General features: G+C 34.8%; 1 protein-coding gene across 50 annotated transcripts in view; it reads right to left on the bottom strand.

The window, feature by feature from the left end:
• SOX6 (SRY-box transcription factor 6) overlaps positions 1-26369 on the bottom strand; it is a 705491-nt gene that overhangs the window by 149982 nt on the left and 529140 nt on the right. For 26 of the 50 annotated variants that reach the window (XM_078340670.1, XM_078340651.1, XM_078340627.1 and 23 more), the window contains one exon: positions 3907-4030. In XM_078340670.1, the coding sequence (XP_078196796.1) occupies positions 3907-4030 (124 nt within the window). The remainder of the gene's footprint in view (positions 1-3906; positions 4031-26369) is intronic. The other 24 variants (XM_078340659.1, XM_078340648.1, XM_078340640.1 and 21 more) reach the window with 1 other exon arrangement.

The raw sequence follows: 26369 nt of genomic DNA on the forward strand, positions 1-26369 counted from the left end.
AAGTAAGGATGAAATAAAATAATCCATGTGAAATATTTAGCACAGTATTTGGCACAGTAATCATTCAGTAAGCTTTAGCTAGTGAGTAAATGGAAGACCCAGAATCAGGCAGACATCCTGTTCCTAGGATCTCCTAGAAAACGTTAAGGGTACTTTCTAGCAGCAATCATTTAAAAAATTCCCACTACATAAAGCAATGGATCATCTAAATCAACTCAAGTATGAAGGAGGCTACTCACTGTTTTAATTTTTCAGGCAAGCTGATCTTGATCTGATATATAGATTGGCAACTGTGAAAGAGGCTTTATCTTTTAATGTTCTCCAACATTTATACTCAAATGTACCTATCATACTCACAATTGCTGCATCTCTCTGTATCACAATGTGAAACAGCAAAGCAACCAGAAGTCTATGGTTTATTTTTCTGGGCCCTGATCATGAGTTCCTATCCAGAAATATGTCTCTAATTATAGAACCTGTAAAATAATTTTAAAAATTAGGGATTAAAACTCAATAAAGCTATTTCTAGAGAGATCAATCTGAAAGATGCTGTCCTGGAGCTGTACAATCCCTGTGGGCAACATGCCCCTCAGCAAGAGGTGGGAGAGCTTGCCTGGTGTTTACTACATTCTGGGACTCTGAAATGCCCAAAGGTGCAGGTAAAATCATGCACGGGTGGGGAGTGGAGGCCTATAACTCTAAATATATTTGTTTACACTGTCTTAACATGGATTCAGAAACAGTTAGCTTTAACAGTGAAGGTCAACCCAGGTGGTCCTTGCTCTCTGGAAATCAAGACAATTATGCTATCAGCTGTAGGCACAAACACTATGAAATCATTTCAGATATGGAAAAGTGGAAAGAGAAAAAAAAGGGAAATTTTCTTTTTTAATTTATAAAGACCAAGGTAGCACTTGTTCATCCTGTTGTTTAAGGAAACAGAACATAAATTTATGCTACCATTTCAAGGTTTTCTTCCAAAAATTTCGTCATTGTTGTCTCACATACATTGCTTTTCTTTCTTTCTTTATTTTTTTTCTTTTCTTTTTCTCTTTGAGACAGGGTCTCACTCTGCTGCCCAGACTGGAGTGCAGTGGCACAATCATGGCTTGCTGTTGCCTTAACCTACCAGGCTCAAATAATCCTCCCACATCAGTCTCCTGAGTATCTGGGACTACAGGTGCACACCGCCAAGCTTGGTTAACTTTTTAATCTTTTTAGAGACAAGGGCTCACTATGTTGCCCAGGCTGTTCTTGAACTCCTGGGTTCCAGTGATCCTCCAACTCCTCAGCCTACCAAAGTGCTGGGATTACAGGCATGAGCCTCCACACCCAGCCCTCACATACATTTCAAGTGAAGTTACCATAGCTTAGTTTGCAGCAAAAAAAGTTGTATTGTACTTCTCCAGTTTCCAGTCCAATAGCAGTCTCTTCACCTAATTCATGTGAATGATCAAAAACACTGCATAGATTGATTAAGTCTTCTGAGGATGTAATTTCTCTACTAATAGCATAAGAACATACCATTATAATCAATTTTAAACACATTTTCATATACAATAAAGACTAGATTGCCAAACTATTGAAATAATTAGAGTTCTGATTAATTAAATTGTCTGACATAATTTAGGAATGACATGAAAGTAAACACTTTTTACCAACCTTGCTTGTAATTAAAATTCTTCCTACAACTCCAAACCCATTGTCCTGCCTTACTCAAAAGAGTTTAGCCAACATAATCCAATACAGCTTTGTTATCCTAGGACACTAACTCTATGCTGCACTTTATTCAATGGGAGTAACTAATTTCTGCACAATATTGTTCCAATTTCTCCAGTTTTCTCAGTTAAATTTTGTAATTTCATTAATGCTGTTCGAGAAGACATTGAAAAATGGTCTAAATTCATTAAATATATAACAGTATCTTCCCCCATGATAAGTGGCAGTATTGTTTTAACAAAATTAGGCAAGTAATATAGTTACAAGATATCTGCGTCTAACAGAAAATAAGACCCATATGTGATTTTGAAATGTGAGTAATTTTAACTTTCAAAACACTGAAGTCAAATGGAAAGTTTCCACATATAGTTCATTTTAAATGTTTCTGGGACTGGTGCAGGGGTGTCAAAATCCAATTTAGGATAGGACAGTGAACTTGGTTTACTTCAATGTTCCAATGGAAGTCAAAATGAAGAAATAGTTTCCAACGACTTATAAAGATGACAACCACTGCACTGAAAAAAAATTCTCCTTCCCTAATATAGATGCCAATTTCATAGGAGGTAAGTATAACTTGTTCTGAAAATTATGCTCTAGAAAAATAATTTTTTTTTTTGAGATGGAGTTTTGCTGTTGTTACCCAGACTGGAGTGCAATGGCACGATCTCTGCTCACCGCAACCTTCTGGGTTCAAGCAATTCTCCTGCCTCAGCCTCCCAAGTAGCTGAGACTACAGGCGCGCACCACCATGCCCCGCTAATTTTTATATTTTTAGTAGAGACGGGGTTTCACCTCATTGACCAGGATGGTCTCAATCTCTTGACTTTGTGATCCACCCGCCTCGGCCTCCCAAAGTGCTGGGATTATAGGTGTGAGCCACCGCACCCGGCCGAAAAATAAATTTTTAACAATTTTAATGACATAATTTTCTCTCAGGTGTCCAAAAGCCTTTTGGTAATATGAGTTTGATTCATTTACTTGTGAGGAATTTTCGGACAGCCCTTAAAGTCACCAGTCCCTTAATAGCTCTATCCCTTGAATCATTCGTGTTTTGCCACAGACATCCTACCTTTTCTTACAAAGAAGTTCTCTATCAAATGCAAAAGAATAATCAATGGCAACAAGCAATTAGAACAGATGCTAAAATGAACTAGGCTTATTTTTATGTTATTTAGTAAGCTTCCTTATCCAGAATTTTAGTAAAGTGATTTATGTTTTCTTACTGCTTTAAGCATATTAAAATGCCTTTGTTCACTTTATAAACCACATACATAAAGAAAATGCTGCATGCAGATTTGTTGTACTCAGATTTGATGGTTAATATAACCAGGTTAATATGTTAAAAAGAACTTGACACAGAAATTATTAATGAGTAGAACAAGGTCACTACTTCTGAGCTGAGGTCACTTACAAAGAATGCACAAATGAAATTAAGGTTGACTTTTATTTACTTGACTATCTTCTTACATTGGATTCCTTTGGAAACATATCTTTAAACATTTAAAGAAGCCCTGTTTACAAGGAGGCTCTGAAAGAAGCTTCAAACCATTATGCCCCTAATTGAATTCCCCAGGAGTCCAGTAAACTCAGAGGAATAAAGAAAAATCATAATATTTGCTAAATCATCTTAAAACATATTTCACTGCAAGGTTACATGGCCTGTTTTTTTGAGATTTAAAAGTGAATTAAAAAATACTGAATACTTCATTATTTAGACGAAAATAAAAAACAATTTTACCTACAAGTGGTAAGCTAATTAAATCAGTCCAGTTTTAACTATTTTTCTAGGAGAAGTCTGAAAACAAACAATAACATTTTGTACTGTATGTGATTACCTTCCCAGAGCATAACAGCTTTCACAAGGAGAAAAGGATCTTTAACCAAAAAAAATTATTCAGTAAAATATGAGAGAGAGCTGACACAAACATTGTAGTCCCCAGGAGAAGTAGTATCTTATCTGTGAATTCAAGACAAACTGAAGTGAAAGAAGAGAAAGTAAAAGTTTTTAGCAACCAATTAGTTTATTACATTGCCCGCTCTTCCCAATTCTAATTTTACTTTAAAATAAGCTTTTATGATATTTATATTCATAGTTCCCTTGCATGCTCCTGTGTTTGTTGTGAGTACTAAGCAAAAACATGTGGATCTGAGCATTTCCAAAAGAATGTTAAATCCCTCTCTACTTACCTGGTTTGTATGTTATTCCAGGGGGGAAGAGGAATCCCTGTTGGGCAGCAGCAGCTGCTGCCAGGGTCCGCTGGTCATGTGGAAAAATTGGGATCATGAGCGGAGGCATGTGACCCTGAACCTGCTAAACAGAAGAGAGCCTATGATCAGACAGGGAGCAAATGTATGCCAAGAAGAATTTGTTTTTCACTCCTGGTGGTGTGCTGGTACTCACATGGCCACCTACCTCTAACCTCATTCCAAATCTGCACTCTGAGAAAATTCAGTTAAAATTCACCAAATCCCTTTTCTGAGATGCTAATAGCATACGGAAGACATAACTTCATTGTGAATTTGCCTCATCCCTGCTTCCACCAAACTGTAGTAATGGTTTTCTTTTCTCTTGACTTTTTCCCTTTTATTTTTTCTTTTAAACAAAAACTAGAAGAAATAAGTTTGCTTCTTTTCTAGCACTGCACAATGTTAGAGGTTTTGCCCTTTCACCTGCTTTGCATTCTGTGCTTTCTTTCAAAAACAGTATTTAGTATCCCTGGTCAGAAAATAATGTCTAATTGTTATATATTCTAAAAGCTGTATCTCCCCAGTTTAGGTATCTTATTTCAAAGCCCTACTGCATTATGTTAAACATATAGCTCTTCAGATTTAAGGCGACTACATCTTGGCTCCCAATTAAACTAATATTCTTTGCCATACACACCTCGATGTAACATATAAATTGCTTGTCTGGCTAAGCAGCTTTACAGCTTTATGTACTACCATGTAGCTCAGTAATTATGGAGTTGTATTTAGAGAGCATTTCATAATAAATCCTACTATATCAAATTTCATTTGACCTCAATAAATGTATCAAAGAGCACAAAAATGCAAAATAGAAAATCTTTACTCTATATCAGTATTTGTATTCCATATAAAGAAAATAAGAGCTTTGACAGAATCATGCTTGTGAAAATTACATTTTAATTTCCTAGCTTCCTTCTTTACTCTATGAATGCTGTCCGGATTCCAGGATAGCATGACAGAAATATTTTGTCCTGGCTTTTAGGGCACAATTTTATGGGTTGAATACAGGACTTGTCTTATTTAAAGATCAAAACTAAGATATACCAAAAGAAATTATCTTTAAGTTCAAACAGGGTATTTAGCCTTTTTACTGGTATAAAAGGACTACATTATATCTGATTTAAGATACAAACCTTTACCAGTAATTCTTCCAACCCCAAACCCTTCCCCTGTCTAAATTCCTAAATCTTCTCTTTAGGCAAAATTCCATACACTGGCTGATGACCCTGTTTAATTAGCACTGGCTTGCCTTGTCCTGTCCCTGTTCCCTTCATAGCCAGGGACGCAGTGCAAAAAATGCTTCTGTGTGGGTCTAAGAGGTTTCATTTACCAACAGCTTTTCTCTAGGGAAAGACCTAAGATGTGGGTTAATAAAGGGCAAGCAAAAAATAAACCCTTTACAGGATTTTTCTGAATTCATTTCTCAGGAAAATCAACTTATAATAAAAAGGTCTTTGTGCAATTACTACCTTGCCAGTGGGGCGTGAAAGAAACTAGCTTTGAGCAGCTATTTCTTCCATTTTAGCTGAGGTAAGCCCAAGTTGCGTACATTGGAGTACAAACTAAGCCTGCTTAAATTGGAGCCGATCCCCTAGTGCCCAGGTCTCGCCTTTAACGCTGAAGAAAAGCACCAGGTTTGCTGCTGAACTCTAGCTTGTTGTACCCTGATGCAAACTTGAGATGTCAGAGACAAGGTCACTGTTCTATGCCAGAAAATAAAACACAGTATTTTCTATGGGTTACAATTGTTTGGTGCAAGAGTACATCAAAGGAAAAATTTCATTTTCTTCAAGAAAAATGGCCCTAATATGTACACAACATACAACACAGATGGCTTACACTCTAAAAAGGGAGAATAAGAAAGTGATGAGTCTGGATATTATATTCATTTATTATTTTTTCCACTTCACAAACATTATGTTATTATTGAGAAGCAACTGAAGATGTTTGATTATTTAGCTTGAGAAATAAAAGAGGTAAGATTATCTTCAAATATTTGAAAGAATAATGTATGGAAGAAGGATTGGATTAAGACTGAATGGTTAACAGAGGGAGAACTAGGCCCAAAAGAAGAAATTCATGGAAATGAAATGCAAAGAAGAATTTTCTAGTAATAAACTATTCTATAGTCACTCTGATTAAAGACATGTTATATATCCTTTCCCTAGAGATGGTCAAGTGAAGAAAGGCTGCATAACCCCATATGTTAGAGATATTTAAAGCAAATACATAACAAAAAACCTGATTATATAATAACCTTTAGGGCCTTTCCAACTTTATAATTCTGTGATTGTTTAAAACTCAACATTAAAAAGGTAGTGTGATTACAGTCATTCCTTCAGTTACTCATCATGAATTTATTGAGAATTTACTGGGTGCCTATAAAGGCCTTGTTGGTAAAAAAAAAATCTATCTAAACTCAAATCTATATGCTACTATTTTCTTGACTGTGTAATCTTGAACAGTTACTTAATTGTTCTAAGTATATTTCTTCATGTAAAAACTGAAGTTTATTATACTACCTTACACAACTATTATGAGGACTAAGTAAACAATAAAAGTAACTCTTGTGGCACAGTACTTGACATAATAGTAATGCAATGTCACAGTAAATCCTTGTTAGATTCTCGTTCTTTTCTTACATGGTTTCCATATTCAGGACTCAAAAATTATCAAATAACTGATAAAATGAGCAATATAAAAGCAATAGTTGATCTTACTCATAACTCTAATTTAAGAAAGAAACATGACCCAACTAAATAATTCAGTTTGGCAGGCAGAGGCTTGTCATGTTTAGCAGACAATATGTCTCACAGAGAGTTATCCTATCCCAAGTATCTAGAAAACTATGATAAAGAAGAGATGGGAATACACATTCATTTGAACATGTATTCGGAGCTCTTTGGTGTTACTTATTTAACAGCATCTTAGAATGAAAACATTATTTTTACATTGGTTGGCCAAGGTCTTCAGATCATCAGATAACAGAAGGAGGTCAATAGCAATTAGAAACCAATCCTTAATTCTTGAATCTTAGTGTCTTAAAATACTTCCTTCATAACTTTCCGTCTTCATGAGATAACTAACCAAACTCTTGGGGTCATTTTTAATGCCAAAGAGCTGTAGGTATTTCATATTGACATAAGCTGTAAAAATTTAGGTCAGTTCATTTCTGTTCATCACACTCTACAAAGAAAGATATGTTAGAAACTTCAAAACTAAAGATTAGCCCAGAGGCTATTCACTAAAATGAAAGACAAAGTAAATAAGGAGGAGGTCAGAGGACATCGTGAAAGCAAGAGTAATAATAGAAACGTAGAGTTGGAATAGAACTTTGAGATAACCTAGTATTACTTCGCAAAGTGTAGTACCTGACCAGCAGCCTCAGCAATATCTGGAAACTTTTTTTAAAAAGCAAATTCTTAAACTCTACCCCATGCCTACTGAATGAGAAAACTCTGGAATTCAGTCCAACAATTTAAATTTTAGGCTAAAATTTAATTTAGGGCAGTGATTCTCAAACTCTAGTGTGTATCAGAATAATCCACAGGGCTTGTTAAAACACAGATTGTTTCCTTCTCTCCCCTTGCTCCCCATCAAGAGTCTTTAAATCAGTAGATCTGAGGTAGGGGCCTGAGGGTGTACATTTCTAAAAAGTTCCCAGTTGAAGCTGGGGCTGCCGGTCCAGGGGTCGTTCTTTGAGAATCACTAATCTAATCCAAAGCTCATAATTTACACATAGGAAAACAGGTGTCTAGAGAAGGTAAAAGATAGGAGCCTAAGGTTACAGTGTCATGACAGAGCTGGATCTAGAGTCCAAAACTGCTAATCACCCTGTCCTGGGCTTTTTCATTATATCAGATGGACTTCAGTGATTGACAGAAAAGGGAGAAATCACTGGTTGCACTGTTTTGGCAAAGAAAACCTTCAAGTCTCCAGCTAAAAATAATTATGTGTTTCAGAAGCGTATTGCTGGAGTTCGGATACTCTGAATGCTGTTCAAATTTCAATAAATTCCTTCCTCCTTTCTGTTATATTTTATTTTACACAGAATTCACTGATCTCAGTATCTACCATCATTAATTCCAATAGTTTGTTACAATACATTCATTAGCAATGATCATACTGTTCCAAGGAATAAAATTGACTTTAACTTATTTTAAGTAAACAATAAACTTATTTTAAGTAAAACAATGTAAAAATCCCAAGTGCCCTTTATTAAAGAGAAGCCAGAATATCCAGTAGCTAGTTTAGACTCTAGCCTGAGAAAAGGTGATTAAAAGTTCCTCTTATGTCTAATTACATAAGTAATAATTAATAGTGATGATTATAATGATGATGATGACCACAGCAGCTCATATTTTTCAGTGTTTCCTATATGTCAAGTACTGAAAAAGTGATTTACATACTCTATCTCATTTAATCCCTCAAACCCTGCAAGGTACTTACTATTATTATTCTTATTCATTTGATGAGAAAAACAAAACCATGTGAGGTTAGGTAACATTGTCAATTAAAAAGCGATAGAGCCAGGATTCAAGTTCAGATATGTCAAGGTCAAAGTTTGTACTTTTAATACCATATTATATTAGGCATGAAGTTATCTTTTTCAAAACAGATCTAAGATAGGGAATATAATTATTGGTGATAATAATATAATTGTAGATTTGCATATGGTTGTAATAAAGAGTACAGAGAGTCACATGGGCCCTTAATCCAGTTTCTCCAAATGATAACATCTTGCAAAACTATAGTATGATAACACAACCAGAGTACTAACATTGATACAATCCAACAATCTTCTTCATAGTTCCCTAATGCAAGGGTCCCCAACCCCTGGGCCGTGGACCAATACCAGTCTGTGGCCTGTTAGGAACTGGACCACAGAGCAGGAGGTGAGCAGCAGGCAAGTGAGCATTACCACCTGAGCTCTGCCTCTTGTCAGATCAGCTGTGGCATTATATTCTCATAGGAGCACCAACCTTATTGTGAACTGCACATGCAAGGGACCTAGGCATATTCCTTATGAGAATCTAATGCCTGATGATCTGTGGTGGAAAAATTTCATCCTGAAACAATTCCCCCTCTCCTACCTCGTCTGTGGAAAAATTGTCTTCCACAAAACTGGTACCTGGTGCCAAAAAGGTTGGGAACCACTGCCCTAGTGTGTTAAAGGAGTTATGTCTTTAAAACAAGCAAAGGCAACTAGGTTCTATCAATACTTCTAAATGCCATCTTCTATAGAATGCTCATCAGTATGACCCAATGCAAGTGGCATTAGCAGAAAGTATAAATTACAGCAACAATTTTCCCCTCTCATAGTTTTCCATTTATTATACTTAATAAAAGATTCTCAGTTGCATGTGGAACAGAAATGGAAAGCAAGAGCAAGGTAAAGGGAAAAAACATGAAAAGAGGCTTGCTTGGTGGCCACCTAAGAAATCACACAAGCATTTAAGATATTTTCCTTTCATGGAAGTTGTGCATTAAAGTCCCTGCATTGAGTGCCAGAGCTTAGGGCAGATAAAGAATTCTGAAAATACAGGCAAGCGCCATTTTGCTCTGAAGAATATAATCCTGCTTTTCCCCTACCTTCCCAACATCCCATTTTCCCATTTGGTGATATGCCAGGAAACACACTGGAAACAGCAACCCCAAAAATATTTTACTAAGAATTAAAAAAAGTATAATTCCCCTCACTCCATCAAAGATTGACCAGTCTCCACATGTCTTTTCCAAGAAGTTATCAAAATTTCAAATAGCATCTTTTTTTCTTTAAAGTGTAACTTTCCGTAAACACAAATTCAGAGATTGTTTAATTATCATATAGATAAAGAAGTAAAACTGATTTTGTTAACACAAAGAGCAAAATGAGATGTGGCAGAATATATCTCTAAGCATGAAAACTGTGTTATTTTTATTGCTTTGAAAGTAAGCACTATCTGGTTGGGTATGTAACTTCAAGGACTACCAAGTAACCAGAAACCCCATCATTGGTGAAGCTTAGTGTATCACTAAAGGAATAAACTACCCCAAAGCACAACTGTCCATTAATTCTAAACTTCCACAATCCCTGACCAAAGTGTTTCCCTTTTGGAGAGGGTGGGGAACATATTCTTGATCAAATAGGCTACATGCCCAGAAATTTTAATTGCTAGTGTGTTCCTCATGTCTTTCAGAGAATCAAGACAGCAGCAGGTATGTGTGAAACACTCAGGTTCTGTTTCTTCCAATTCGTAAAACAGCATTGTTGCATCAACACTTATCCCCTTTGTTTTCTCTGTGCTAAGTTGTTGATGATGCCATTTTTTTGCCATCTGCCCTAGAGCTTCATTAAAGATACATGAATGGGCTAACTGGCCTGATATCCTGTGAGGAACAGGTGCTATTGTTTGTCCCTGGAGACTTGTAGTAAAGATATGACTCAGAATACTTGAGAAAGAGCATCTGCAGCAGTCAGTCAGAGAGAAACTTGGCAGAGACCTGGCTACATGCTAATATGCAAACAGAGTGACACTCAGGGGGGCTCATTTTCTCTTTCATGAAGATTAACTATTTTTAGTGATGGGAAATAAGTGTATTGAAAATCATGTGCATATTAATGTCTATTACTGAGTTAAAGACAGTGCAAAAATTAGGATTTTAAAAGTAACTTTATCTCTAGAAAATAATTTCTCATGTGATTTAATTGAAGAAATCTTCTTAAACTGTTGAAAGAAATGTTTCCAATGTGTATATCATCACAGAGAGGGAGGGAAAGAGAGAGAACACAGAGAGTTCCAGAAAAAAGTGATCTTGGGAGAAAGAGAAAGACAAAAAGAGAGAGAGAGGTGCAAGAGTTGCAGATAGAAATAGGGAATGGGGGTCAGTTTTCTAAATGACCATATTCTTTATTGCAAAGAATAGCTGAGTCATTTGCATAAAGTGTTACTACTGTAAAAGCTGCAGTACCTAAAGCAAAAGAAATGAAGTCCCCAGAAACCTTATAGGAAAAGCCTTCAAGGTCAGAAATGTGTCTTCTTATTGCCAAAAAGTGCATATAATCCACAGTATATGGACCTTAGTTAATTCTGGAGGTAAGGAGGAAAAATATATCATTTGATAGGAAAAATTCATGCCTTAACAGAAACCCTTTTAGTCTCAAATTTTTGTTAAAATCTGTCTAAAATGCTAATACTCTGCTTTGCTCTTCCTTAGAAAGCATAATGCAGTAGTCAACACAGTGAACTTCTCTTGGTTGGCCACTGCCCGAAGTATACAAAGAAGCCTTAAATTATATACTGCCTTCTTTGCTGTTCACTAATTCACAAATCACAAATCAGCTCTCAGCAAATAAGCTGAATGTCCCAAATGGCCTGTGCCATTTATATTTATATATATCCTGTTGCTCTTATCACAGGCCTAAGAACATAGTAGGTATTTTGTATTAACTGATCAATGGCTGAGAACCAACCAACTAGGACCACAGATCTGGTCTTCTGAACACGAATTTTCATAGGGTAGGATTGTTAATGCAACTACAAAAGGTATCCAGAGTTTCAGAAATAATAGCTATTGGGTACTAGGCTTAACACCTGGGTGATGAAATAAATTTGTACAACAGGCCCCTGTGACACAAGTTTACCTATGTAACAAACCTGCACATGTACTCCTGAACTTAAAATAAAAGTTAAATTTAAAAAAAGGTATTGAGCTGTAATCATTCTCAATCCAGAAGAGAATTTAAAAATGACTTTTAAATACATCTTGATATAATCTTATTTGCTCTTCATTTGTCTTATTTAGCAAATCTACAGCTGCTAGAGCTAACGTAATATATCAAATTCTTCTTCTAGAGACTCTAGCTAGCCCAACAGGAGAATATTAGAATTCTATCAAGAGCAAATTTAGAACACGCATTTTCTAGAACATTTGAGAACATAGTCCCATCTTCCCAGGTATATTCCACCATCCAATGGATACACATTGTACAAAAAATGTAACTGCATTCAGAAGAGGATCAGCTTTGTTTGTTATTTGTTATTGGCAGGTTATTCTCCCTCTTTTTCCTCCCACTTCTCTCTCTCTCTCTCTTCTCTCTCTCTCTCTCCTCTCTCTCTCCCCTCTCTCCCTCTATCCCCCTCTCTTTTTCATTCTATCTCTCTCATAACTTCTCCTCTCTTCCCTCTTCCTCTTTCCTTTCTCAGGTCCCATCAGGATAATATACAAAACAAATTGTTAATATCCATCTTTAAGGTAATGTAATGTCTTTCGAGGATTTGGCATTCTATTGCTAGCACTCTTCAAAATTCTCATTAAAGTGCCAAGTACATTCCTTAAAAAGTAGAACAAACTCGAGATGTTATAGTTCAAAAGCTTCCTTTTACAACCTCAGGATTTGGTCTTCAAAGCCATATGTTTTACTTAGAACATTAATAAAGAGCTAACTACACACACACACACACACACACACACACACACACACACACACACATATATATGTATACATATATATGTGTGTGTGTATATATATATATATACACCTTTCTATATAAATATACTTCAATAAAGAGTTAGTTTAAAGCAAAAGAAAAAACAGCTCCAGTAAGTGACTTCCTTTTCTAATTTAGATTATTTAATATGCTAAACAAAATGTCCAAAATATTCACAGAATAAATTAAAAAGATATATCTTGTCACTAGTTTTACTATGTCCTTGCCCAACTACCGAGAGTAAAACATGCAAACAAAGCAATTTCATGTGCTGGGTTGGTTTTTTAGGATAGCTATTTAAAATCCAGAGTCTAGCACTTTACAACTCTCTTCCTTAGTTACACAGGAAAGAAATAATCCTTCCTGAGATAATAACAAAGAAATAATCTTTGATAGTAAGAACACAATGACTCTACCAGGTAAATGGTACATGTTTCAAAAATCTTCTTCCGGTATATATTTGGAGAGAAATGTTAATAGCCCCGAAAGAGCCAATCCTGTCCTTTGTGTTAACATCTCTTTATGTATTATCAGCATACTGTATATACTGAGCGTACTTTCAGCATACTGTACATACTCACTCTATTTGCATTTTTTAAATGGGAAAGTATCTCATTAATCTACTGGGATCATATGTAGTCAAAAGTCTTATTTTATTTCTCATTCATTTGTACATGCTCTATTTAATATTGAATTTTCAAAGAAAAAAACATGGATTTAGTAATAATATAATCTTAATTCCTGGTCTCTCTTACTTGTTTGTCCACTAATTTCATAAAATGAAGAGCTCAATACATATACAAATAAAAAGTTAGCTTAGCCCTATTAGGCTCCTGAGAAACATGCTACTCCAAAAGAGAAGGCAGCAGTGCTTGCCTTAATTCAACTCTTCCGCAGCCATTTATTGAGCACCAATCACTATATACCTGGTTCTGTGCTAGAGAGTAGAAATATAAAAGTGCCATAAAGACATCAATAGCATTATTTTACCAGGTAGTGGTATTAGGTTTGTTCTCACTTACATATTAGCGCAAATTATCCAGCTTTCAGCTTACTTTGCAATAAGGTCAACAGAGAAAGTTTTGTTTAAAAAGAAAACTAAATTACAGCAAAAATTTCATTAAGTATCTTTCTATATCTATGGTCTATACCCCAGAAAAAAATTGAGAGTATTTATGAAGACACAAGTCAGATTTCTTTATAAAATGGATGATAAATGTTAATTAAATGTGTTTAAATTATCTTACTATGTTTTAAGAAACTCTCACCAGGAGGGAAATAGAATGTCCTGGCCATAAAGAAATTAATAAAACATGCTATGCAAAAGTAAAATTTATGATTCATTTGGAATTAGATATCTACCATCTTTTCAATCCATACAAATGCATAATCTTGTCAATTAAATATTATTGTTAAGGTCTAGTAGTATGTTAAAATCACTTTAAAGTGCAACTAAGGAAAATTCATGTGTGTTTATTACTCCTTAAGGATCTATTAGTGGGTATTTTATTCAGATTCGTGCTGTAAAATCTGCATAAACTCAGCATATTGTTATCCCCATGTGTGCATTTGTTTGGTTAAAGCAGAACAGCAAATCTCAATTTTTGCAACTTCTGGAGAAGTCAAGAGAACTAAAACAGTCTTAATTTTAATCAGATACAAACAGTTATCACTAAAGAAGTGAAGAGTTGACTATTATGCAAATAGTCACAGTTAGTGGTCACCAGGCCATCACAGAAGACTGAGCTAGTCAATTACTTTAGATATTTCCAAAGACTAGTGAAGATGAATGTTTCCTATTCCACCCCATCTTATTTCCAGAGAAGTATGAAACATATTAGAGACTAATGATTGTTGATCCTAAATGGAAACCCCATTAAATACACAATGATCAAAGTGTTTTGCCAAGATGAAAATTATTTTTTTCAAGTTTTGTATAAATGCCATTTAACTATGGTAACATTTGTGAAGAATATGGCATTCCTTTCTTTGTAACAACCAAATTCAGATATAAACCTTTCATAAACTTTTGACCCGTAATGAAGGCAATCTGGCTTTTACCCCAGAAGTATTTTACACAACCTTATTCTGTTAGCAATGACCAGAGTTCAATTATTAAATTCCTCATCCAGAAATGCAGGTTTATATCTTAAACTAAGGGTCTTGTTAAAATTATGCACAAATAACTTAGAGGCAAGGATTTTCTATCCCTCGAGGGCTCTGTAAAAGACTTTGCACAGAGTAGGGACTCAACAAATATTTGCTATATAAATGCATTAAACAACTTGTGTTCTATGTAATTTAAAAACTAAGTTGTAACAATACTGATGGTTTTTTAATCTGCCAAATCAAGTCACAGCCCATTCATCATTTACAATTCTTAAATGGAGGCCACAGGAATACAAATCTAGTCCAAATATATTTCTGTATAGTGATGTTTTTTCTTTTGGACCTGCTGTGGCCTAATTTTGAAGTTCACTAGTTGATAAGAAAATATAAAAATTGACTTTATTAATTTCAAGATTTTTTTAATGGCTGAGTACTCCTAGTACATTTGTTGAAACTCCTATTTAGTATCATTTAGTGATGCCTCTAAGCTTCTTTAATATTTCATCATCATCAATTATAATCCTTACTGACAGAAATGATAAGATACTCTCACCAAAAGAGCCAAGAATATATTTTTCCAAAGGAATAATATTTAATAATTGTTTTATCCAGTAAGCTCATTATGTGACCTAGAATGAATGGCAGAAAAGCATTAAGCATTTGCTATCATGGAGAACAAAAGTAGTTTCATCACAAGCATGAAGGCCTGAGAACCGTAGTGTGGCAACTCTGACCAGAACATAAATAAGATGTCTAAGCTATGGACAGCTGGGGCTCAGCCATGGCAAATTGTTCATCCTGGGAAGTATCAGTGAAAGACAGTGCTTGAATATGTGATTGGGGGACAGGGAGACAAAGTAAGGCAATATTTATAAAAACTAGATACCAAGGAAAGGCATAAACAGTAACCATAACCCCAAGTCAAATAGCCTTCAGGTTTTCAATCTTTATCACAGTCAAGTCATTTTAGAGTACAAAGCTAATGACATGCACAGTAATTGTCATTTTGGAGCATAACCTGCAACCCCTGCCCCCCACTCCTAGCATGTACATTACACACACACACACACACACACACACACACACACACACACACACACACTCTCCTACACCTGCTTTCTCCATTTAATGAACAAGTTGATGCTGAAGATAATTATTAGAATAAGCTAACATGCTGATTTTTAAAAAGCAATTTTCTTTATTGTTATGCTTTTATTTAGTGTGATTTTCATATTTAATAACTTAGATACAATAAGGAGATGTCCCTATTAAAGAAGGTATGGTCCAAATTCCCTAGCCTAGGATACCCCTCCACAAGATGTTCTTAACATAACCCTGAAGCCTTTTTGCCTACTACCGTTTACCGTGATCTTTCTCCATTTGCTTTCAACAGTTTCTAAGTGTTTGTTCTTACCACTTTTTTTTACCATATGGAATGATCTTTCCTCTCATCTTTCCCTTCTCAAACCTGACCTATCCTTCAAGGTTCAGCCCAAATTAAACTTTTACATGAAAATTCCCCAAACACAAATTTCCCTCTGCGAATATTTGCATTGCACATATTGTGTTGAATTATTTAATGGTTTTCCCATGTGGATACATTAATTCATTTATTAAACAAATGTTTCTTTTAAGACCCGACACTATTGTAGGCATTGGGAATATACTTGAAGATAATTTCCTACCATCATTTCCAAGAGAAGAAAGACAACATACAAAATATATATATATATATATGGGTGTGTCTGTGTGTGTGTACATTTGAATGTGTGTATATACATGTGTGTACACATACACACATGAACAAATACATACAAATATAATAAATGTCAGTTGATAATAGGTGTTACAAAGAAAATAAAGATAACTAGATAGAGTATGAAGAATGGACAGCAGAAAGTTGGGGGTAGTAGGTAGAACGTACAGAGGACAATTTTGGATAGGGATGGCTAAGGAAACTGTCTCTAAGGAGATAACATCACATAGGGTTGAATGACCTAAGGAAATGTTGCACAGAGCTAGCAGAAAGACAAGCAATTCGGGCAGAGGGCATGTGAGTGCAAAGGCCAGAGCAGAATGAGCATAGAGAGAGGTAGAGGAAAGGCTAGAAAGAAAGGTGGAGAGCAGATTATTTAGGGCCTTGTAGAGCACAGTAAGAAAGTGGAATTATATTCTTAGTGTGATGGAAAGTCACTGGGGGGTTTTAAGAGGGAGTAGTGGGATGAGACCTATTTAAGTTCAGAAAGATCACTCTGGTTGCCATGAGGAAAACTGACTATAATAGGGCAAGAATGAACGCTGAGAGACCAGTTTAGAAAATACCTCAGTAGGCCCAAAATGGGGATAATGGTGGCCTATTTCCATCTTACATATCCTCTCTGCTCAAGTAGAAGGAAAACATCTTGCAGATAGAAGTTTAATATGCTACTAGGACAGTGTCTCCAAATACGTCAAAGAGTTAATACCTGATTGATTGATTCATTGATTGATTTACTAAAATGTGATCTTTCCAGTGATTCCATATAAGATAGAAGCACACCATTTTCAAATACTCTACTCATTCATTCCTATAGGGGAAAAGAGTCTAAGATATTAAAATCTATTTTGATACAGATATATTACTATAATTCTTTTCCCAAATATCATGTCTTTTAGTGAAATTTTAGGCAGCAGAGCAGCTTACTGACAAAAACTAAAAATGTAAATTCTTAATTTAGTCTCTTTGTAGGAAGTATAGAAATATTTAAAATAATTCAAGTTATCTAACAAATTTTCTAAAGAAAAAATAAACTTCATAAAGATCATAAAAGTACGAAGATCGAGATATAAAAACTGGCTCAAACACTGGTTAAATAAAACTTGTCTTTTTCAGGTGGGGGGAGTTGAGACTAAGGTCATATTTGTCAAATATAATGCAGATTTCCAAAGTATAGCACAATATTGTAGTAATTCACTTCTCATGATACTTCTGCTGTTACAAAGAAGAACAAGCCAATAGCATTGTTTAGGACTAATTAGCAGCAACCCAATACAATCGATAACTCAATGCAATCACAGCTGAAAAAGAATACAAACTGGAGCCCAAAGAGAAGTGGAAGGATGCTACTCCACTCAGGTCAAGAGACAAAAATACTCAGAATTCAAAATGGGAAAAGTACACAATGAATCTTTCACAGGTTGTTAAACAAAGAAATTGGAAGGAAGAAAGAAAGAAGGAAGGAGGGAGGAGGAAGGGAGGAATGGAGGGAAGGAAGGAAGTTTATTTGAGTGAAGTTATTTGACTAATTACCATTATTCTCTACTTTCCAATTATCCAATAGCTACAGTAATAACTGTATTTTTCCTATTGGAAATTAGGATACAGGGAAAGAAGTGTAGAAGAGTTCACATGGATATTACAGAACATATGTTTAACACTAGGTCTGTTGTGTTCTAGAATATTCAGCACTTGTAGTCGCGATGCCCATAATATGTAAATCACATGGCAAAGCATCAGTTCACATATTTAAATTTTTGGCTTTGGGTAGTTTGTATTACAACTCGAACTCCCAAGTATGTAGTTACAGATTTGTGAACAGGTATTTTCCATGGCCCTAATATATAACATCCACAATGATTTAAAATTGTGATGATCAAAGCTATAGACATTTTTTTTTAGTTCCAAATGACAATTCTTTAAAATGAATGACACAAAGTCCAGCTTTGATTCTCTTTAACTCTTCTTGATTTAACATTTTAAAAGGCTGGGTTAGCTCCTTTAATACTGCACTATCACTGTAGTTTCCATGGTAGAATAAGGAGTTGAATCTACATTAAAATTATCAGCCAATAACAAGAGGTCTTTGTCCACTGTGAGTGACTACTTCCCTGCTCTACAACCAGTCCTTATCTGGCTCAGGAAATGCCTGTTTTAACTGACAGGTAGGAGATTAAATCTACAGCTGCTGAAACACAATCTCAGCTCTGTTAGATAGGCTTTCATTGAAAAGCACTACAAACACATAATTTGTTTATGTTGTACCAGCAATCTCTGACAAAGCAGACTGTCTAGCTGAGACAAATGTGGTTAAACCCATTTATTGTATTATTTCTGCTACACAGAACAAGCTCTTAAAACACAGAAACTAGACAAGGCACAAAGCTCTAGCTGTCTAAAGAAATCAAGAATAGATGACTTCTTGTTACACTAACCCTTTTTATACAGAAAGCATGTTCTCCCCTGGAAAACATCTATTCCAATTTCTCTTTTAAGTGGATGGTTCAATTATGTTTATGCTTTCTGTTTTTAAAGTTTCTTTTGTTCCTGCCAGCGTAAACAGGCATAAAATCACCTAATCACGGAATATCTCTAGATTTAAGAGCATGATGAATATTTATAGAAAGTGCTATATCACCCCCCCAATACCCATAATGATAAATTCTGATGATAATCCATTCTCTTTCAATATTTATTGCAAATTCTTAATGTTATTTGATTTCCTTATTTCACTTGATGAAAAAATAGCTTAGTAACTCAAAGAACATGAATAGTAGTTTCTTTAAAATTAAGGAGTTATACACAGAAATACCTAGTTTTATAAAATAAATATTAATGGGAGAGATTTTAACAACAACAATGAAGGCTATTAGTCAAGTGATAATGAATTACTTGCTCCAAGTTAATAATATTAACTAGAAATTGATTTTTGTTGTTTTTGTAACTAAACTCTATTCTTCATGTATACTCACTCACCTCTGCCATTCTGAATATACAGCGTATATATAAACTATAAAATTGGTAATACTGAAGGTTAAAATCTTTACCTACATCTATTAAATTTTAAAAATTCTGCTCAAATATTACAAAAAAAAACAGATGGTACACTTATGATTTAAAAATAAGAAAAAAGATGCTATAACTCAAACTTGTCAAAAATTTTAGGAAGAATTGTATAATAAACATAAAGATTTCAAAACCATATTTGAACCATGGCCAAAAGGATTATTGTTAGTCACTCTCAAACATGTCATTATTCCCTAAAATCTTATTTGATTTTTCCTTAATCATAAAACTGGAAAGTGAGAAAATAATATTCCAAGTTGGAACACATATGCCTCTTGGAACTCTGAGTTAGTCTTAAAATATAGAAAGTATGCAATAAACTAGCTGAATCCATGGGGTCTCCCTGAAACAGCATGGATAATGAGGGGAATCCATAACAGACATAAACAAACCCAGAAAGATGTCTAGACCCCACATCATTATGTATGATATATGCCCAAAATATATGGACATACATTTGAATGTTCAAGTTCAAACTTGGCTTCTATTAGACTGATTCAGTCACAGCATGTGGTTTCTTTAATAAACAAACCTTACTGTTAGAAAATATTGGGGACTCAAATCATGTATTATGTCCCAGCTAGTTAAAGATGTGGTGCTTTAATGTCCTATGTCCCTTGAAGCTTTCTAACAACAGACTGTAAATAACAAAGGAAAACTACATCCTAGATAAACATACAGAAGTCTTAGATTTTGTATTACAAGTTGAGAGCAAATAGTATACAAAGTTAGCATTTCAACATATGTTCAAGAGAAAATATACATTGCCCATTAAAAATTAGAACTAGGTTTAACAATGTGGACTTTGTTTCATATTTTTTATAATGTTTAAGGATGCTGAATACATTCACATAAAAATGTAATGATGATTATTTATCTCATCACAATAAGTTATTTGCCATTTTTGACATATACACATATGTATAATATACATGTATTTCGCTCACTTTAGAATCACACTTTTAGAACTGCAATCGTTTTAGAAAGCCACTTTTCCAATACCTTAATTTTAAACATAAATGCCAGATGAATGGCTTATAATAAACATGAAGCCCAAAGAGAAGTGACTTGTCAAGGTCACAGAACTTGAGAATGATAAAGCTAAAGCTGGTCTTTAGTCTCCAGTTTACTTATTTCACAGAAAATCAGATTTTCAGGGATAGAAATGATTTAGAGACTATGTAATCTGGTGATTCTAACCTGGAAAGAAGTTCTAGTGAGGTTTTTCAGAAATATATATGCCTTCTACTTCCTTACCCAGATTATGGTTTAGGCCTAACTACCCTATTTGACTAGAGGAAACACTTGTGGCCCATAGGAATAGTGTGACTTGTGGATGATGACATAACCTGTCAAAACCAGCTAAACGGGACTAGATATGCAAATTCAAAGTTCAGGAATTTTCATTTTTATTTCCCAGCTTTCTTTATTTCTCGTTTAAGGTAGAACTTAAATACAAATATATCCTCTTTCTGTCCTAAACTTTACTCTAAATATGTTTTCTTAAACATAAACCTACATCATGTAAAGAGAATGAAAGCAAATCTCACTTCTGGCAAAATTGATACACAATTGTTTTTTCTGATAATTGCCTCTCTTCCTCTTTTTTCTCCACTCTCCCATTACAAGTTTATATGCCTGTGACATATATTAAAATCAATATTCTGTTATTATTTTTTAATATGAAAATAATAATTTCTCCCCTTATATTCCTCACAATATACAGAGCTTTACAAAGACAGTTTGTAACAAAATATAAATTGAATTATTTTCCCAAGGGTTAGGGTGCTAGTTTTAAAAATGCATACAAGTCACACTAAGTAGAATGTAACAATATATAAGAAGGATAACACATAAAAAGGATAACACATCATGACCAAGTGAGTTTTACTGTAGGAATGCAAGGTTGGTTTAAACTTTGACAATCAATCAGTATAATTCATCACAACAGGAGAATAAAGGAGCAAAAACATAAGATCATTTCAATAGGTGCAGAAGTAGTACTTGAAAAAATGTAAGCCGGCCATGGTGGCTCAAGCCTGTAATCCCAGCACTTTGGGAGGCCGAGGCCGGTGGATCACAAGGTCAAGAGATCGAGACCATCCTGGTCAATATGGTGAAACCCCGTCTCTACTAAAAATACAAAAAATTAGCTGGGCATGGTGGCGCGTGCCTGTAATCCCAGCTACTCAGGAGGCTGAGGCAGGACAATTGCCTGAACCTAGGAGGTGGAGGTTGCGGTGAGCCGAGATCACGCCATTGCACTCCAGCCTGGGGGAAACAAGAGCGAAACTCCGTCTCAAAAAAAAAAAAAAAAGAAAAGAAAAGAAAAAATGTAACACTTATTCATGATTTTAAAAAATCCAAAAACTTTCAGCAAACTTAAATAGAAGAAAGCTTCCTCAATCTGATTAAAGGTATATTTGAAACACAGCTAACATCATAATTACTAACAGTGAAAGGATCCTTACATTCTACCTAAGATGAGACACAATAGGCAATAATGTCTACTCTCAACACTTCTATTCAGTATTGCACTAGATTTCCTAGCCAGTCCAATAAGCAAAGGGAAATAAATAAAATGCACAAAGTGTAGAAAGAAGTGACATTTATTTTATCTGCAGAAAATATAATTATGATTATAGAAAAGCTTAAGAATTTTTTAAAGTGGCCAGAACTAACAGTAAATTAAGCAAAGTCACAACATAAAAGGTCAATAACAAAAATAACTTGTCTTTCTGTATATTAGTAATGAACAATTAGAAAAAAATTTATAACTCCATTTACATTAGTATAAAAATAAAATAGAAAATTTTAACCAAAGTTTATAAGACCTCTACAAGGAAAGCTATAAAACGCTATAAGGATAATGTATGACATGAGGACTAGAGTTAATATTGTATTGTATGCTGAAAATTTGCTAAGAGAGTAGACTGTAAGTGTTCTTACCACCCAAAAAAGGTAACTATAACAAATGATGGGGGCTGGGTGCAGTGGCTGACGCCTGTAATCCTAGCACTTTGGGAGGCCAAGGCAGGCAGATCATGAGGTCAGGAGTTCGAGACCAGCCTGACCAGCATGGTGAAACCCTATCTCTACTAAAAATACAAAAATTAGCCTAGCATGGTGCTTCATGCCTGTAATCCCAGCTACTACTCAGGAGGTTGAGGCAGGAGAATCATTTGAACCCAGGAGGCAGAAGGTGCAGTGAGCTGAGATTGCACCATTGCACTACAGCCTGGGTGACAGAGTGAGACTATGCAATTTTTTGAAAATTACAAAGGGAAATTGTGAAACACTAAAATAAATGGAGACATATAACATTCATGGAATGAAAAACTCAATGGTGTTAAAATCCCAGCAGGACATTTTAATATAGAATGAAGCTGATTCTAAATTTGATACCAAAAAAAGGCAAGACAACTAAAAACATAAAATTGTTTAGTATAGTAAGATGTCAAGACTTACTATAATGCCATTTAGGCATTAGGATGGTATTGGTATAAAGATGGGCATATAAATCAGTGGAACAGAATCCAGAATCCAGAGATAGAGCCACACCAATTGGTCAATTGATTTTCATAATGATGCCAAGATAATTCAATGAGGAGACAATAATCTTTCAAACAGGCTTTGTGATAAACAGATAATCTGTATGGGAAAAAGAAGTCTGGGCTTTTATAACATACACAAAATTTGACTGAAAATGAACTAAAACCTAAAAATAAGACCTAAAACTGGAAAACATCTGGAAGAAAACATAAGAGAAAATCTTTTAACATTGTATTAGTCAAATATTTAAAAACAGAACAAAAGCATAAACCAGAACAGAAAACAAATGGTAGAATGGATGTCATTAAAATTGTAAACTTTGCTCTTTAGAAGACATAGTTAAAAAGCTAAGCCACAAAGTAAGAGAAAATATCTGCCAAAGAAAATAAAGAACTTGTATTCAGAATATTTTTTAAAAAAACTCTTACAACACAATAATTAGTCAAATAAATTCATAAAACTAGAATTAAAGAGTTGAATAGACAATTCACAAAAGAAAATGTATGAGTAACCAATTAGTATATGACATGATACTCAACATCACCCAAGAAATAAAAATCAAAAACCCAACAAGATACCCCTAAAATCCACTAGAATGGTAAAAATTTAAAAGATTAATAATGCCAAGTGTTGATGAGGATGCAGAAAAATTAGAACTTTCATACACTATTGGCTAGAATCAAAAATGATATAGCCACTTTTGTTTACAGAAATTTATTTCAGAAACACAATTTTCATAAAGCCCTACAATCAATCTACTCTTAGATACACAAGAAAAAATGAAAACATATGTCTGCGTAAAGACTTGCAACATTACTCCTAAAAGTCAACAGCTGAAATCAACTCAATGACCATTAACTGGTGGAAGGCTAAACAAATTACAGTGTCTATTCTATGGAATACCACTTAGCAATGTAAAGTAGCAAAATATTGACATACCAAATAACATGAAAAAATCTTAAAAATATAAGAATAAATGAAAGCAGTCTAACAGAAAAGACTATGTACTGTAGGATTCAATTTATATGAAGTCTTAGAAAAGGCAAAAGTATAGTGATATCAATGAATAGGCCCAGGGTTTCAGTGGGGGATGCTAACTGCAGAGGACACAAGGAAATTCTTAAGGGCTAAAAGTTATAAATGGCTCTATAAAATTTCCAGAATTCATCAAATATTCAAAATGATGAATTATTATATGTTATTTATATATCTATAAAGCAGAAAAATATTTTAAAAAGTAGAAAAATTCTAAATTATCCTATTACTTTCCCATTTTCCAGATGGGATGACTACAATTAAGAAAAAGTATGTAATTTACCTAAGACTATACCAAGTAAGTGGCAGATCCAGAATTCAAACCTGTATCTTTCACAGCCTATACTTTCCAAAATTTTACAGCTGCTTCTCAAAAAACAAACAAACAAACAAAAAAGCTTATCTTTTGTAGGTAAAGGTGGATATATGCTAAAATCATCTTTAGAAAAAGGGAAATTCTACTTTAGCATTAGACAGAAAGGGGTTCCATTGGGAAGTCTGGGCTCATACTATATCCCTCCTGAACTATTAGGTTGCCTTTTTTTTCTTCCATTTACACTAACTTGTCACAATGACAGCCTTGTCCTACCTGCTATTAGCTTTGAATGAAAAACAATTTTATACCACAAGGACACACAAAATCCACCAAGTACTGCAAACCTGAGCGGTCTATTCTTTCATCTCACAAGCTGATCTCTCAGAATGGCACAACGCTAGCATATAGATGAACAAAGCAAGAATAGGCAGATTTCAATCCATTTTTATAGTTTCATTTCAATGAATAGTAAAAAAGTATATTATTTATTCAGAGACAGTGTGATATGGTAAAATAGGGCCTGGAATAAGTGAATTGAAGTTAAAAGATGTAGCTCAGACCCCAGTAACATAAAAAATTGCTTAACTTCAGTTTTCTTAGTAAAAGAAGATATTATGAAGAGAAAATGATGTAAAGTGCTTAGTACACAGTAGACACTATCCAGTGAATTTAAATGTAATCATTTCAAAATAGTTCAGTGCTCTCCTAAACAGAAGGAGCACACCCACTTTTGGAGAGTGTTTCAGAATCATGGTGTCTGTGGATATGTGTACTTCATGTTCTACCTCCCTAGAGATTCATAATACCCTGAGGGAAAGAGTGGCCCTACCCCACTGCTACAGTTGCTTTTCAAGGAATACATTATGGGGTGGTAGGTGTATGTGACTTGAGAGTCACCAAACCTTGTTTGTGAGTGGAGGTAGGAGAAAAGACTCTAAGGAACAGAGCTGGGTCTATGCTATCCTATAAAGGTTTTCCATAAGGACAGTTATTAGAGAAGAATCTCATAAGACAAAAACACCAATATTTTCACTAAAATATCTAAGGAAGGGATCCGGGTAAAGTTTCTGAATTATCTTATTAAGGACAAAAATAAAAAGGATAGACCAAAGACCTAAGGACAGACGCTAATCTGAGACTTACAACATTACAACATTGTCATATTATTATACAGTTTAAGCCACTATGGTAATTACATTGGTGATGATAATAATGATAATAGTAATAGAGGCTACACTGATATTTAGCATTGGCAATGTGCCAGGCACTATTTTAAGTGCTTTACCATGCATTAACACATTTAATTCTTAAAACATCTTCATGAGGTAGATATTGTTATTTTCCCCATTTTACAGACACAGGAAAGCTTAGTAGCTTGCCTCACGGTCAGGCAGCTATTAAGGGGAGGGCCCAAGATTTGAATCCAGGCAGTTGACTTCCAGAATCCTACTCTTAACCAATGTTCCATATCGCCTGACAATGCAGAGACGTTCGAGACTGTGGCCCTGGGCCACATTGTAGGAGTAAGAGTAGTGAGGAAAGGGGAAATGAAAGGGAAGTAAGGAAAACCTTGAAACCTTCTTGGAGAAGGTGTATATAGTTTGAATCAGTATGTACAGGTATACCTCATTTTATTGTTTTTTGCTTTATGGCACTTCACAGGTAAGGCATGTTTTACGAATTGAAGGTTTGAGGCAACCCTGGTCAAGCAAGTCTATCAATGTCATTTTTTCAAACGGTATATGCTCACGTTGTTTCTTTGTGTTACCTTTTGGTAATTCTCACAATATTTACAATTCTTCCTTATTATTATGTCTGTTGTAGTGATCTGTGATCAGTGATCTTTGTTGTTACTATTGTAATTGTTTTGGAACACCACAAACCACACCCATATAAGAGAGTAAATACTGCATGTGTTTGGACTGCACCACTGACCAGCTGTTCCCCTGTCTCTCCCTTTCACTGGGCCTCCCTATTCCCTAAGACAACAATATTGAAATTAGGCCAATTAATAACCCTACAATGGCCTCTAAGTGTTTAAGTGAAAGGAAGAGTCATACATCTAGGACTTTCATAGCTAGAGAGGAGAAGTCAATGC

Source organism: Callithrix jacchus, chromosome 10 (assembly GCF_049354715.1).
Source record: "Callithrix jacchus isolate 240 chromosome 10, calJac240_pri, whole genome shotgun sequence".
Classification (NCBI taxonomy): domain Eukaryota; kingdom Metazoa; phylum Chordata; class Mammalia; order Primates; family Cebidae; genus Callithrix; species Callithrix jacchus.